The 16,481-nt window shown below is 38.7% G+C and overlaps 1 protein-coding gene across 1 annotated transcript in view; it reads left to right on the forward strand.

Moving 5' to 3' along the window:
- Nucleotides 1-16,481, forward strand: part of LOC118857149 (24-hydroxycholesterol 7-alpha-hydroxylase) — a 127,163-nt gene that overhangs the window by 27,282 nt on the left and 83,400 nt on the right. Inside the window, exons 5-6 of the mRNA XM_036767791.1 lie at nucleotides 2,359-2,446; nucleotides 14,733-14,840. Coding sequence (XP_036623686.1) covers nucleotides 2,359-2,446; nucleotides 14,733-14,840 — 196 coding nt within the window. The remainder of the gene's footprint in view (nucleotides 1-2,358; nucleotides 2,447-14,732; nucleotides 14,841-16,481) is intronic.

The following is a 16,481-nucleotide window of genomic DNA, read 5'->3' on the forward strand; positions in this document are numbered from 1 at the left end:
GAAGTCACAAAGAGTCAGACATGACTGAAACATCTGAATGAGAACAAAATATAGATAGTGCTAGCAGATGATTTTCTAACTCAATACATGGTCCCCAAATATCTGTTTCTGCTGAAATTTAACTCAACTGCTTCAGAATGACAAAATCTTTTTAGATCCTGACTCTGTCATGTGATATGTCATCTTATGCTCCCAGCTTTGTGTCATCTGCAAATTTGATGAATGTACCATATACTACATGGTTTTAGAGTATTTGATAAAAGTGTCAAACAGTGGAAGGCCAAGCAGAGATCCCTGGGGTTCTTATTGGAAACCTCTTTCCACAGTGATTTGGCACCATTAATGACACTGTTCTTTGAGTCTGCTCATCCCACCAGGTCTGAATCCATCCAATTGTATTGTTACTTAATCCTTATATTTCCACATAAATATAAAAGCTATTTTAGCAAAAAAAAGCTTCAGTAAAATGTGTGTAAACTATATCTACAGCATTCCCCTCTACTGGTTTGGGGATTCTGTTGGGAAAAAAAAAAACAAATGGAGTTCATCCGGCATGACCTGTTCTTGATGAAGTCATTCTGGCTCCTTGTAATCACCAGGTCCCTTTCTGGATGTCTGCCAGCCATCTCTTTAATGGTCTGTAGTAGTATTTTCCCGGAAATAAAAGTCAAGTTCACTGACCTACAGATTGTAGACTCAGTTATCTTCCTTTAAAAAAATTAAAGCAAACCTTTTCCCTTCTCCAGTCTCATGTTTCCCATGATCTTTCAGATATCACTGCCAGGGGCCCAGCAATCATATTTATCAGTTCTCTCAAGATCTGAAGGTGGTGTTCATCTGGGCCAGAGAATTTGAATTGTCCGTTGAAGCTGGTTTCTCTCTTACTATATCCATACTTATCTCACATATCAACTCCCTGTACATCCTTTTTCGTTCTGCTGTTGTCAGTACATGGTTCATTTCTCCTTTGCAGAGGAAAAAAAAGAAAGTAAGAATGGAGGTGCTCCTCCTCCTCCTCTGTGTTTTAAGTTATAATGCTATCTACCTAGAGCAAAGGGCTAACCTTTCGTGCATCTTCCTTCTTCCTACATAGGTAAAAAACCTCTCCCCTTTTGATTGGTCTTAGGTTTCCTCACTAGCCTCAGTTCATTCTGAATTTTAGTGTTTCTGACCTTTTTGTCAAGACTCCTATTCATCTTGTTACCCACAAGATTCATCTTCATCCTTTTGTTTCCATCTCCTGTCCTATCTTTGTAAAAATCTAAATTGGTTGATGAGTTCCCCGTGTATCCACTTGAGACTCTTTAGACAAATCCTGTTTTTCCTCCTTGTTAGAATTATTTCCTCTTTGTTCTTTAAAAATTTCATTCTTGAGAATCTCTTATCTGTTCTGGGCAGCTTTTCCTTTAAGCGTTTTAGTCCATAGGATCCTATCTGTCTTTCCTCTGAACTATTTGGAATCTGCTTTCCCCAAATCTAGGGTGTATTCACATTGTGGACAGAGTTATTTTCCTTTCTTATCACAAACACCAGGACAGAGTACTCACTTTCTTGTAGGGTTCCCATCTTTCCACCCTCATCACCAGTTCTTCCCTGGTATTGAGAATCACTTCCAAAATGGAATTTCCCTTTGTTGATACCTCCATCTTTTGAAGGATGAAATTTTCCCTAAGGCAAGTCAAGAAGTTCTAATCCACCTGCTTTTGTCTGAAAACTCCAGCAGATGTCTGGATAATTGAAGTTTCCCATGGCTGTCACAGTCAAGCATCTGTCCTGGGGTTGTGATTTGTTTTACAAAGTCCTTATCTGTTTTGTCTTTCTGTCCTGGTGGTTTATGGTATACTCTTTCATCCACTCAGATATTCTTTATTATGCTTTTCCACTCTGATTGCTGGATTTTTTCATATGTCTATGACTTTTTAACATATCTACCCTTTCCCTATCCTATTTCTTTTGAAAAAGGTATACCCATCCATAGCCATGGTCTAGTCATGGGTTTCATCTCATCAAGTTCCAGTGGTACCTATGATACACAATGTAGACTATTTCCCAAAAGTCAGTGAGTGGAATTGGACGGGATACTTTGTTAGAATCTGTTTCCTTCATCGAAGTTAATCTTACAAGGATCTAAGTGTTAATTTGCAGAACATGCTAAGACAGCATCATCCCTCCTCCCTTTCCCTTTCTATTCATGAATGTTTGTTCAAGTTCGTGGAATTCTAGCTTGATCTGAAAAAGGAACTCATGGAAATAATTTTCACAGCAATTTGGAACCCTATTTTATGCTCTGTGATCATAGTGCTAGCTACATCAGAAGTGCCCTTCAAATGAATTTCTAACTGTTCTTATCACCCATAGGAAGTGGTCAAAATCCAAAAGGTGGCTTCTAAATCTGTTTGAAAAAAGCATTCCTGATCTCGAGAGAGACAGAACTTCAGGTGATCCAGTAAGTGTTTTCAAATCTTTGTTAGATATTAAATTGAATTAAAATACGGAACCATTTTGGGTTTTTCAGTGCAATATAACAAATATTTATTAAACACTTTCATGTACAAAGCATTGTATTAAGAATAGTGAGATATAAGGCATAATAAGTATGGGGCACAGGGAAGAAATGTTTACCAGTAAGTATGATATAAGACAGAATGTATCATTTTAAAGCAGATGCCAAAAGGAATTGCTCTGAGAAGTCTGTGGAATAAGAGATTTTTTTTCAAGGTAATGAACTCAGCTAAGGCTTCAAGGAAGGGGTTAACTGACCCTTGAGTTATGTTTTCAAAGGGGGATTTCAAGAAATGTTGGGTAAGAATACTCAGCAGGAAAAGAAAGTCCATCCCAGAGAGAGGGAATAATGTGAAGGTAGGAGGTGGGAGAGGGTGAGATGGATGCAGAAGACAAGAACGAGTCCAGTTTGATCTGATCATAGAAGGGAGCAGGGTGAAATGAAGCTAGAACTGTATTATAAAGTCACAGTCTCAGAGATAGAAGAGGAACCTTGGACCTATGCCTGAATAAGCATCCAACTATGGCATATCCAACAACAGGTCATCCAGACTTTGCTTGAAGACCAGTAGTAATGGGGAACCTACCACCTCCCAGGACAGCCCACTGCCCTTTTATATAATGTCAACTGTTAAGAAGCTCCTACTTAATTCAAGTCCAAATTTCCTCTTTATAACTTTTGCTCTTTCCCCCTAATTCTGCCTTCTGGGGAGATGAAGACCAGGACACATTGGAGCTAGATTATGGAGAGCCTTGAATGCACAGCTGATGTCAGGGTACTTTTTTTTATAGGCAGTGGAGACCTTTGGGAAAGTTTTTGAGCAGGGCAGTGATATGATCAGAGCAGTGAATTTGACCGAATTATAGAGAGAAAAGAATAGGTAGATGAAGAAAAGAGAAAAAAGTTCTATGAAAGTCAATGTATCACATCTATCATACTTTTTTCTTCTTCATACAGAGGATGGCATCAGGGTATAATGCAAATAGCAGTGGCCTGGGAGTGAAGCTGCCTTGGTTCTAGGTTCTAATCAGTGGTGTTGCTATGGGAAGTCATTCCATTTCTCTGGGTTTCATTTTCCTCACATATAAAATGAAAAGATTGGGCTAGATGGTTTCCAAGATCACCTCCTGCCTGATAGTCATTGATTCTAAACATATTCCTCTAGAACAGTTACAAAATGTCTTTAATGCCTTTAATGCCCTCTACTCTTTAAAGAAACAATTGAAAAAGAATTAAGGGAATCGATATAATTCAGCTGTATAGAAAAGATCACCAGAAATAGGTTTTGCAAACTACTGTTTCCTGCTATTCTTTGGATAGTGCCCTGGTGTGAAGAAAGTGAAATTTCCATAGGAGAGACTTAAGTATATTCTCCTTTCTACCCAGAACCAAATTATCTAATTATTTTATTTATTTATGGTAGCAGAAAGCTGAACAGGAAGGCAGATTATGGTAGCCACTTTGCTTATGAAGTTGGGAAAATTTCTATTTTATATCCAGATGGGGATTAGCCTAGTTTTAGCTGAGACCCTGAATTTTGTGCTGAGAGCTCAGGGAGAAATCACACACATGACAATAATATGCTAAAATTCACAGGCAGGCCAGACAGAGTTCTGGTTTCTAAGGTTACAGTTTAAATTTCCCTAACAGTAAATTATCTCAGAATAATGTTCTTTTTTCCTGCTTTGGAAGGGTTAGGGCATTACTGATCATCTGAACTGAGCAAAGTCAAACTAGGTTTCAATCTGTCATAATGAAGTAGGCAATTTTTGCACTTCTCATATTAAGTAACAGCACTGGTACATCTGTCTTCTACGGGGAAGACTGGAAAAGCCCCCATTGTATGTCTTATGATTTGATTCCATTCAAAATTCATTATTACTTTGTGTAGGGCTCTATGCTAATTGGTAAGGATCCAGAGACAAAAATAAGACAGCACCTGCTTGGATTCTACTGTGATGTTTACTGTAATTATCTTTGCAATTTGTTTTGTTTTAGATCTAGCTAAAAATTTTGGCTGATAAGAAACAATCAAAATGAAGAGAATTCAATAGGTTGACTAAAGGGCTTGAGTAAGAGGATCCATGAAAAATAGAATTGATGAAATGGCAAATGGACAGAAAGGGGCAAGGGCTGCTGAGGAACATGGCTGCTGACTAAGTTTTGCAGTTTTCTAAGTTTCACTATAACTGTAGCCAACCCCAATACCAAAGTGTTGAACATGTGCACAGAGCAAGTTGAGATTGTATGTGGGGTTATGGATAGATCCAAGGGGGTAAAAATGGTAAGGAGTGGCCCTAATTATTCATTTTATATATATGTGTTGTTTTCCCACAGCTCCTCAAAACTTAACATGAACGACAAATGCCGATAAACAGGTTATTTTTTTTTCTATTCAGATTGGAAAAAAATCGTAGAAGTATGAATTGTTTTGTTTAAATGGAGATTAGTTTCCAAATCAAGAAAAGCTATCAGTAGTTAAGTATAAACATTCGAACTGGACTTCGGCTAATTTTCCAACGAATTCTCTTTAATAGAAGTCAGCTTTGGTCATCATAACACTGCACAGTTAGATGAGGTTTCCAGAATGCTTCACAAAATGTTTGAAGGTTTTCTGAACGTTTGACACACTATTTCATTCATTCCGAGGTAGGTGCTGTTACTATCACAGGACAGCCAGGTGGCACAGTGGATGGAATTCCAGGTGTAAAGTCAGAAAGACTCATGTCCCGAGTTAAAAATCTAGCCTGTGTCACCCTGGACAAGTCACATAAGACTGCTTGCCTCAGTTTCCTTATCTGTCAAATGAGCAGGAGAAGGAAATGGCAAACCGCCTCAGCATCTTTGCCAAGGAAACCCCGAGTGAGGTCACAGAGAGTCAGGAAATGACTAAAAATGATGGAACAACAGTAATACTGTTATCTCTATTGTACAGATGGGGAAACTGAGGCTCAGAGAGGTTGCATGACTTATTGAAAATTACACCTGGATTAAGTATGACCCTGGATTCAAACCCAAGTCTTTTCTGACTCCCAAGTCCTGTGATCTGTTTCTCATCCAGCGTTCTCATTACATTATTATATAAGAAACCTGACCGGTCATCAGGTAGCAGCTGGACCACTTTCTGTTCCTCTGTGAAAGCATTCCCTTTGTGGCTCATTTGTCTTGCCGTAATGCCTTAAGGACGCAGTAATTTGGGAGCACTCAGGCTCCTTTCCCTCTGCTGCCCTTCGTCCCCAAGTTGTCTACTTCTTTTCTACTCGTGTAGCGTTATGCATTCTAAAACTTTGATTTTTTCTTCATGGTGCTACATTTTCTATATACAGTTAGTTTAAAGTAGGGATTCTTGTTCAAGTAGCTCATCAGCTATCAGCCAGATTTAAGGAATGATGAAGCAGTTATTAAGTGCCTACTGTGTGCCAGGCTCTATGCTAGGTGCTGGTGATAGACAACATTGAAATAGCCCCTGCCCTCAAGAAACTTTTATTCTGATAGAAAGGGCATATGCACATGTGTGGGTATATTCAAAACCCATACAAAGCAGATATGGGATAACCTTGGAGAAGAAGACACTATTGTTTGAGGAGAACAAGAAAGGCCTCATGTAGAAAGAGACTAGGGCTGGATATATAGATCTGGTAGTCATCTCCGTAGGGATGTTAATTGAATTCATGGGAGCAGATTAAATCACCAAGTGAAATAGTGTAGAGAGAAGAGACAAATGGGCTCAGGATAGAATCTTGGGGGCACACAGCAGGGGACACGAGGTGAGTGGTGATCCAACAAAGAAGTGGAGAAAGAGAGGAGAGTTGTGTCATGTCACAGGAACCTGGAGAGTATCCAGTATGAGAGTATGACCGATAATGTCAGATGCTACAGAGAGGACAAGTAGGGTGAGGATTGAGAAACAATCATTGGACTGACAAGTCAGAGTTCCTTGATAACTTTGAAGAGGCCAGTTTCAGTTGAGTGATTAGGTCAGAAGCCATATTGCTGTGAGTTTAGAAGAGAGTATGAGAAAAGAAAGTGAAGGCAAAAAATAGAGACAGTTTTTTTCAAGGAGTCTGAGAAGGGATTGTAGGATGATAACTAGGAGGGAACCATACAATCTAGTGATTTCTTTTTCAAAGGATGAAGTGTCTTGGGTACATTTATAATCAGCAGGGAAAGATCAAATAGATGTGAAAGAAATGATTGTGGGAGAGAAGGAACAAGACAGAGAGCCAGAGACAGGAAGAATGAAATTAATGATGTTGTAGGAGAAATTTGCTGGAGAATATGGTTGGGGATGTGATGGCGGTCACAGGTGGAAGGGTTGGTCTTGATGAGGAACAGGGCCATCTTTTCATCAGAAACTGGAATAAAGGGGAGAGAATGGAGTTAGTGTCAAGGAGTAGGGAGATGAGAAAAAGGAGTGAAGAATTTCTACCAAAGTTGCAAGGAATTTGGAATTTTAAATTTGTAGGCTTTTTGTACAAATTCATTTTCTTTGCTAATATTAGATTTTAGACTGTTAAAACAGACCATAGTTTAAACTTTTATGAGAAACTTAGTATTTTTCATCTGGTATTATTTCTGTTCTTTCTCAATGGAATTTACCAATGGCTTTAGGTTTTAGTAAACACTTTTAACGAAGGAATCTGTTATCTTGTGAATGATAGAAGTAACTAACTGATAGATCATCACTGCACATATATAAGGGCCCTGATCAGTTTTGCCCCAGTTGTGCCAATTGTAGGGTGGTGTACTGTCTGATAGAATACTGAGATACAAAAGAAATAGGGGCCCATACCAGCTTGGTTATAAAATAGGTTTTATTAGGGTTAATTGGGGTAATTGAGAGAGCTTACTCACAAGAGGCCCGTTGTCATGGGCAACGGCAGGATGAAGTAAAATGGATCCTTGCATTAACCACAGGTTAGGCCAGGCATTATATAGAAAGAGAAGAAGGAAGGCATAGTGCCAGGTATGGTGCAGGGCCATATTCAAGTTCTCCCATGGGATAGTTGGAGCTTCATTTGCTGTTTACATTTACTAAAGATAGTTAAAATTCTCTGACGAGTCATAAGTCATGTTCCCAGGCTCTGGCTACTGTCATACAACTTAGGTTTCACCAAATTATCTAAAGAGAGATCTGAGCATGAAGTTTAAAGCTGATTATAGTTTTTATTTTTATTTTTTTGTCTATGCAGTGGTCATATATAGATGACAATGTGGACTTGTGAACTGAGTAATATTAAAATGTGGATAATCAGTGTGAAAATTTGTGAGCTTCTGCCTCAACTATTAGATCAGCGGGTTAGGGTGGGTGCTGCCACTTCCAGCAGAGATGCATGAGTCTGCATGAGACTGGTTTTAGCCCTGGGAGACTATGGGATGAAGGAAAGGAGAAAATGGGAAGCACCTACTTAGAAGTCGGGAAGACATTAAAAGAAAAAGTAGAGAGAGTTGATTTTAACCTTGGTGGAGGATGTTGATTTAATTATGCGTTGCAGCACTTAAGAGTCTGAAATAGATATCTTCATAGTATGGAATGATCTAGAAAAAAGTAGAAGACATATTGATCTTTGAGCCCAACATAATGAACTCTGAAAAAGAGCCAGTCCCTGGTGTTAGTCATCAGATTTAATCTACTAATGATTTTTTTCCCCTGGTATTGCAGCATCCTGGTGAATCCTCTCACCTTAAACTGCAGGTATAGTTTCTGTTGTTATTTTCTGGCTTTATGGTGGGTGTCTTCAAAGACAACAGAGTGCTCCGAGTGCTGAGAGAAGTGGGAGGGTGCAACTAAATATTCTGCTCGAGATGTCACTGGAAAGTTATTTTCTCATGCCATCAAATTGAGATTAGAAGACATTTAGAAAGAGCAGCCTTTCAGGATCGTTTTTTCCCAAGAAAAGGAAATAATTGTTTCACCAGTGGATAATACTATCTTGGCCTTGCTGTGTCCTTGCATAGGGGTCAGGCAGTTTGTAATATCAGGTTGCCAGGTGGTTTCCAGGCATTTCTATATCCTTAGTCCCTCAGGATGACATGGAAGAATTGTGGTTCCTTTTTTTCCCCTCCCAGTCCTCAAAGATCCTCTAATCCGACCTTTTCACTTTACACATGAGGAAATTGAGGCACATAAAAGTGAAGTGACTTACCCCAGATCATTACAATTAGCTGGTAGTAGAGGTGGAATCAAGATTCCTGATTCCCCAAACCAGTGCTTTTCCTCATAATGTCATATACTCTATACATCTACTTTTTTTTCATTTCATACTATGGTGTTTTTAGTAAATACGAAGTCTTTATCCACAAAATCAAAACAATTAATGCTTGTACCATTCTTTGGCAGTTTTGTGTTTCAAACAACTTAGGTTGTAGGTATAACAGAAATAATAGGTAAGTTTCATTTAAAAGCAATTCGATTTTTTTTTTCGTTTGCTATAGACTTGTTATACCAGCCATAGGACTCAATTTATATCCTTATCTCCTATGGCTAGTTTTATGCTGGTCACAAGATCTGAAATAAGAATACTGTGCATTGTTCACAATTGTGTAATTTCATTGTCCTAAATTAATATATTTTATTTATTCACTCATCATTTTTGATTTCTGTTTTCGTTGGCATCTGAGACTCCTAATGAGGAAACTCATTCTCCTACTGCAAGTTGGCACTTCTCTGCAGCTTCCATTCTTAGAGTATTGCCTGGGGCACTAAAAATTTGGATGAGTTACACAAGGTCACCCCATCAGTATCTTTCAGAGGCAAGAATTGAACCCAAGTCTTAATGACTCTAAGAATGGCTCTCTATTAACAATACTTAATTTGACTTTAAATAAAGATTAGATATTAGAGGTAAGTTACAAACAAGTTATTGAAAGTTTTAAAATGCACAGATTCAATGAAGACCCTGTATACAGCTCACCTAAGATCAAAGACTTCAGCACTAAAAGCAATATTTAGAGATCATTTAATCCAACCCCCCCCACCCAATTTGTACAGGAGAACAGGTAGAGACCAGGAGAGGAGATATTTCTCAAGGTCACTCAACCAGCTCTTCGTACTCCATAGCCCATGTTCTTTCCTTTAAACCAGCACTTCTCATGCTTTTTGGCCTCTGGACCACTTTAAACTCTTCAACATTATTGAAAACCCTGAAGAATTTTTCTATATATGGGTTATAGCTGTTGATAAGTTTTAAAATACCAATTTATACATTCATTAAAATTAGTAGTAATAAACCCATTATACATTAATGTAAAATATTTTTACAAAAAATAACTATTCTCCAAAACAAAAAGAAATTGGAGAGTAGTGACCTTTGTTTTAAAATATTTTTGCAAAGTTCTTTGATGTCTGGTTTAATAGTAGATAACTGGTTTTTTATCTCTGCTTCTACAATTCAGTCTGTTGTGTTCAATCATTTCAGTTGCGTCCAACTCTTCATGACACCATTTGGGGCTTTCTTGGCAAAGCTACTGGAGTGGTTTGCCATTTCCTTCTCCAGCTCATTTTTTTCTTTTTTTTAAAAAATTTATTTAATATATTTAGTTCTCAGCATTGATTTTGACAAAAGTTTGAATTACAAATTTTTTCCCCATTTCTACCCTCCCCCCCACTCCAAGATGGCATATATTCTGGTTACCCCATTCCCCAGTCAGCCCTCCCATCTGTCACCCCACTCCCCTCTCATCCCCATTTCCCTTCTTCTCTTGTAGGGCAAGATAAATTTCTATGCCCCATTGCCTGTGCATCTTATTTCCTAGTTGCATGCAAAAACTTTTTTTTGTTGTTGTTGTTTTTGAACGTCTGTTTTTAAAACTTTGAGTTCCAAATTCTCTCCCCTCTTCCCTCCCCACCCACCCTCCCTAAGAAGGCAAGCAATTCAACATAGGCCACATTTATCATTATGTAAAACCCTTCCACAATACTCATGTTGTGAAAGATTAACTATGTTTTGCTCCTTCCTATCCTATCACCGTTTATTGAATTTTCTCCCTTGACCCTGTCCCTTTTCGAAAGTGTTTGTTTTTGATTACCTCCTCCCCCCATCTGCCCTCCCTTCTATCATCCTCCCTTTTCTATCTTCTTCCTCCTTCTTTCCTGTGGGGTAAGATACCCAACTGAGTGTGTATGGTATTCCCTCCTCAGGTCAAATCTGATGAGAACAAGATTCACTCATTCCCCCTCACCTGCCCCCTCTTCCCTTCCTACAGAACCACTTTTTCTTGCCACTTTTATGCGAGATAATTTACCCCATTCTATATCTCCCTTTCTCCCTCTCTCAGTATATTCCTCTCTTATCCCTTAAATTGATTTTATTTTTTTAGGTATCATCCCTTCATATTCAACTCACCCTGTGCCCTTTGTGTGTATATATGTATACATACATATACATATATATATACACACACATATACATACCTACACATACACATGCATAGACACACACATATGTATATATATGTATATACACACACACATATATATATATATATATATATATATATATATATATATATATATATGCATATTCCTTTCAGCTACTATGATTCTCCAGCTCATTTTACAGATGAGGAAATGGAAGCAAACAGGGTTAAATGACTTGCCCAAGGTCACATGGGCTAATAAGTGTCTGAGGCCAGATTTGAACCCCGGAAGATGAGTCTTTCTGACTTGAGGCCCAGCCCTCTACTGCACCACATAGTCTGCAACCTTAGTCTGCTGTGATATGTGTTGTTTTGATTGAAGTATGTAAAACAGAAAGAAAAGAGCAGCCTCACTCAAATGGTAGCTGAAAGTAATCGTCTTTCCAGATAATTATTGATCGTCTTCTCTGATACCACACTAAAACTCCACAGGTGATAGATTCTTAAATGTTAGTTGCAGTGTGGACTCTCAAGCCACATCAGTGAATTTTTCATTCTCTGCTACACTAAAATCCATTGATCTATCTTGTATTCCAAATGAGTCTTTAACCCATGCCTGGTTTTGTAACATCATTGGTAATTTGGAAAATGTTTGTTCACTGAGATATGTAGATCTTCCAAATGTTGACACATTTCAGTAAACGATATAAAAAAATCCATTTGTTAGTGTGATTTTGTTTCAGTGTTAAGATCAGAAAAAAATAACATTGGGAAGCTGTCAGGCTCACAGCAGCAGGCATAAGTTTTCCAAAATTCTAATTTTCACTTGAAAGCTCCAATTTTATCATTGGCAACAAATGCTGTCATTTGTTTTCCTTTATGTGACAGGCTTGCTTTGTTCATTTTAGAAAAATTGTCTGCCAAATACCCATCTGAATAACCATCATTTGTCTCTCAGTTGTTCTTTCAAGTAAAAATGGTGTTCTATGAACAAAGTGGCCAGTTCAGCTTGCATCTCAGTCCCACAAATGCTTCTTCTTAGGACAACCACAGGCAGCTAAGTGGCAGCATGGTGTGCAGAGTGATGGGCCTGGAGTTAGGAAAACTCAGGATATTCCAGTGTTCGAGTCTGGCCTCAGATATTTACTATTTGTGTGACCCTGGGCAAATCACTTTAACCCTGTTTGCCTCAGTGCCCCATCTGTAAAATGAGCCAGAGAAGGAAATGGCAAACCACTCCAGAAGCTATTCCAAGAAAATCCCAAAATGGGGTCAAGAGAAGTTGGACACGGCTAAAAAATGACCGAACAGCAAGACAACCCTTCTCCTTCAGCATGCAGCAGAAGACTGCATATACTTCTCAGTTTGGCATACAGAATATTAAAAAGACATGTACTTAAGTGTTTAGATTTAATAAAATGAATAATGTTTATTTCTTCACAAGGACGTTAGTGAGTGAAACTGGATTTTTTTAAACAGCAAGTGGTGATAAAGAATACAGTGATTACTAGTAGTTTTTTGTTTGGGGCACCTAGGTGGCACAGTGGGTAGGTTGCCGGGCCAGGAGTCAGGAAAACATGAGTTCAGTTCTGCCTCAGACACTTTATTAATTGTGTGACCCTGGGCAAGTCACTCAATCCTGTTTGCCTTAGTTTCCTCATCTGTAAAATAAGCCAGAGAAGGAAATGGCAAACCCATAGTTAGTATCTTTGCTAAGAAAACTTCACATGGGGCCATGGAGAGTCAGACTTGAATTGAAAACATTAAGTTATTTTAGTGTCACTGCCCTGATTCATTCTAAGGCACCAGCAGTTGTTCCTACCATTGCTTTTGCTCCATCACTGCAAACATCAATACAGTTGTTCTGGGATGAGCCATGAGACTTAAAAAAAAGTTATTCAATACTTTAAATATCTCAGTGCCTCTTGTATGTGTTGTCAAGCATTTCATATAAAAGAGGATCTTCTTTGGTGATGAGATACATTGATACTGGACGAATACAAGCAAAACTTCGAGTCTAGCCACATCTGTAAATTCCATTTGTAAGACAAAAATGCAATTCTACAGATGAGGTATTAACACGATCTCCATGTTTGTAGCTAAGTTTTTAATTCACAGTTTTAATTCACATGTACCACAGAGCTCACAGTGTGTGTGTGTGTGTGTGTGTGTGTGCGCACGCGTGTGCGCGTGTGCATATAATAGAAAAATAGCATCATCAATGAACACATTCAAATATATGAATGCAATTTTAAAAGTAAATGAAAGATCTTTGTATTTGGGTGCAGAGAGATGTGGGTTGACCTACTTCTATATGTTTTAAACCTTAATCTATAAAATGGGATGATTTGATCAGATGAACTTTGTGATCCTTTCCACTTCTTATTCTGTGATCCTACACAAAATTGTAAACTTTTATTATTTGTACTTCGTTTAAAAAAGTAAGTGCATATTTAATGAAATAGTAATACAGTCATCCTGTGTGTCTTCCTGTCCATTTCTGATCTTTTTTCCTTCTATTCTTTTTTCCCAGACTTGTTTTTAGCCTCTTAGCATTTTGTTCCTGTTTTCATGCTTCTGCACCTCTTCATGGATGCCGTTCCATATTTCTTTATATCCATCATAGTGCCCATTTCTTACGACACAGTAAGAATCCATGGCATTAATAAATCACAAGCATTTAGCTATTTCCCAATTGTTAAAGTAAGTATGAGCTGTTTTCAGGTTCGTTTCTGTTGTTGTTCTGTGATGAATCATGTTACTAGGAATTTTTCTGTATAAATAAGCCCTTTTTTCTTGTTATTTACAAAACTATTCATGTCTTTAGATCCAGTCATTCCACTCAGTGCTGGGGCTTTACCCTATGTATGTAACTAATACGGAATGACATCTATGAAGCGGTGCATAAGCATGAAAGCAGGAACTATTTTCATAACATGTTGTTGTGCAAAGAGTACAGAGTCAGGAAATATCCGGGCTGGCCTCTGCTTCTAATAGTTACCGACTGGGTGATCATAGCTGGCTGGTGCCTTTCCTTCAAAGGCTACCTTCCATCTACTCTGTCTTCCGTGTACCAATTTATGTATGTGTTCTTTCCCCTTAGTAGAATGTAAGGTGTGTTTTTCCTCTTTTATTTGTATACTCCACTTTTAGTACAGCATCTGTTACGTAGTAGTGCTTAATAAATGCTTATGGATTGGTTGATCATGGACAAGTCACGGCCTCCCTGAATCTTAGATTCTAAATCTGCAAAATGGTAATGCTACATCTTACCATACCTGCGTCACAGTATCGTTGTATTAAATGAAATACCATATGCAGAATTCTCTGGAAACTTAAAGTATCACGTAAGTGTAAACTGTTACAGTTATGGTTGATAATAATACTGTATTTGAAACCGAGTGCTGTTCTACATATAGTGCCTGGATCACTCGATCTCTATTATGAAGAGTTCTAATTGTTCTGTCTGTAGAGGGATATCTTCCAGTCCTAGGGAGAGGATGCTTTCACTTTTTGCTCTTATGATTTACTTCAATAGAGCAGCCTTAGCGTATCATCTTCCAAAGAAACTTTCTTCCGAGCAGAGCAGGCAGCATTCAGAGCCAGCACAGTTTTTAGCACATAATTAGAAATAGAGACACTGGCATCATGTCCAAGTAGACAACCTGGGATGTGGGTAGGGATTGGGATTTCTTTTGTGTGTTCGACAGTTTGTCACATGCCTTTTCCTGTCTACAAAGAAAAGGATTGGCCTGATCATGCTTAGTGATAGTTCATAAAATCTGCTTTGAATGCTGAGGAAACGTGTACAGTTTTTCAGTTTCCAGCCATCTTTGATATCTGAAGTTTTTAATCTGTTTGTTTCGAACAGACAGTGCTGCAGCTGATTACCAACACCCTGAGGCATGGAACAAAACCAGAGAAGGCTCCCAATTACTGCGTATTAATGCTTTGGGCTTCTCTGTCTAATGCTGTTCCTGTAAGTACATGCATATATATTTTATATATATATATATATATGCACATATACATATATACGAAAGAATAATCATTTGTTGAATGCATGAATAAATATTTGTTGTTGAAGTAAGAGAAATGTTTCTCCTCTGCCCACTCCACCTTGACTTTTTACCACCATCTTGCTCTACTTTTCTTCTTACCAACAGTTTTGGCTTATGGCAACGTCTCCAACAATAAAACAGTGTTTTGGTTGCCTATGCAACAACGAACTGTAGAGAAAGAGGGCAAAGGGCATGTGAGGAGGGGCTGGTGGGAGAGGGGGAGCAGCATTCTCCTGTGTTTAACGTGTAAATAGTACTTCCAAAATGCAAGGAACTGATGCTTCTTGCCAGAGAAACAGCAACAACAATAAGAAGAAGAAGAAGAATTAACGTTTAAATACCACTTACGATGTGCCAGGCACTGTGCTGAGCACCTTATAATTATTATTTCATTTGATCTTTACAACAGTCCTAGGAGGTAGATACTATTATCATCCCCATTTTACAGATGAAAAAACTGAGGCAAACGGAGGTTAAATGATTTGCTCAGGGTCACAAAGCTAGTATGTTTGGTTGGATTTGAACTCAGGTTTTCCCTACTCCAGGCGCAACGCTTTGTCTCTGGCATCCCCTAGCCAGAAGAGAAGTACACTGACCAGGTCAGTATATAAAGAATAGTGCCATAGAGTCGTTAGGAAGCCATTTCTGGAGGATTTCAGCAAAGACTGATCAGTAAAATAAAGCAAGGCATCGTAGAGCTGGACGGGAGTTTAGAGGACACTTGGTTTGTTCAGTTCAGTCATGCCCAGCTCTTTGTGACCCCATGGACCACAGCGCATCAGGCCCTTCTGTCCTCCATTATCTCTCGAAATCTGTCCAAGTTCATGTTCCTTGTTTCTATGACACTATCTGTCAGTCCCATCCTCTGCCATCCGTCGCCTTTTATTTTTTGCCTTTCATCTTTCCTAGCATCAGCGTCTTTTCCAATGAATCTTGTCTTCTCGTGTGGCCAGAGTATTTAAGCTTCAGCTTCAGTATTTGACCTTCTGGCAAATATCCTGAATCGCGTAGGTTAGCCCTCTCATTTGTGGATGAGAAAACAAAGGTCTGCACAGTTACCCAAAGGCACAGTATCACAGAAATGGAGAGTTAGAAGGGACCCAAGCAGCTCTCTATTCCAATCCATACACATAAGGAAGTCTCAATAAAACTTGCCAGCCACTGTTTAGAGGGGGGAGCACACTCGCTCTTGAGGCAGCCCCTCCCACTTTTGAGGAATTTGTTTGTTAGGAGGTTTTTCCTGACATCAAACTCAAATTGGAATTGTGAACTGATCCAACCATTTTGGAGAGCAATGTGGAATTAGGCCCAAAGAGTTATTAAAGTGCCCTTTGACCCAGCAAACCACTACTAAGTTTATTTCCAGAGATGATTAGGGAAAAAAGAAAAGAACCTATATGATCCGAAATGTTTATAGCAGCTCACTTTGTGGTGAGAAAGAACTGGAAATCGCAGGGATGCCCATCCACTGGGGAATGGCAGAACAAGCTGTGGTGTGTGTGATTGTGATGGAATTCGACCGTGCTATGAGAAATGATGAGCTTGGTGGTCTTAGAAAA

Source organism: Trichosurus vulpecula, chromosome 7 (assembly GCF_011100635.1).
Source record: "Trichosurus vulpecula isolate mTriVul1 chromosome 7, mTriVul1.pri, whole genome shotgun sequence".
In the NCBI taxonomy this organism is placed as follows: Eukaryota; Metazoa; Chordata; class Mammalia; order Diprotodontia; family Phalangeridae; genus Trichosurus; species Trichosurus vulpecula.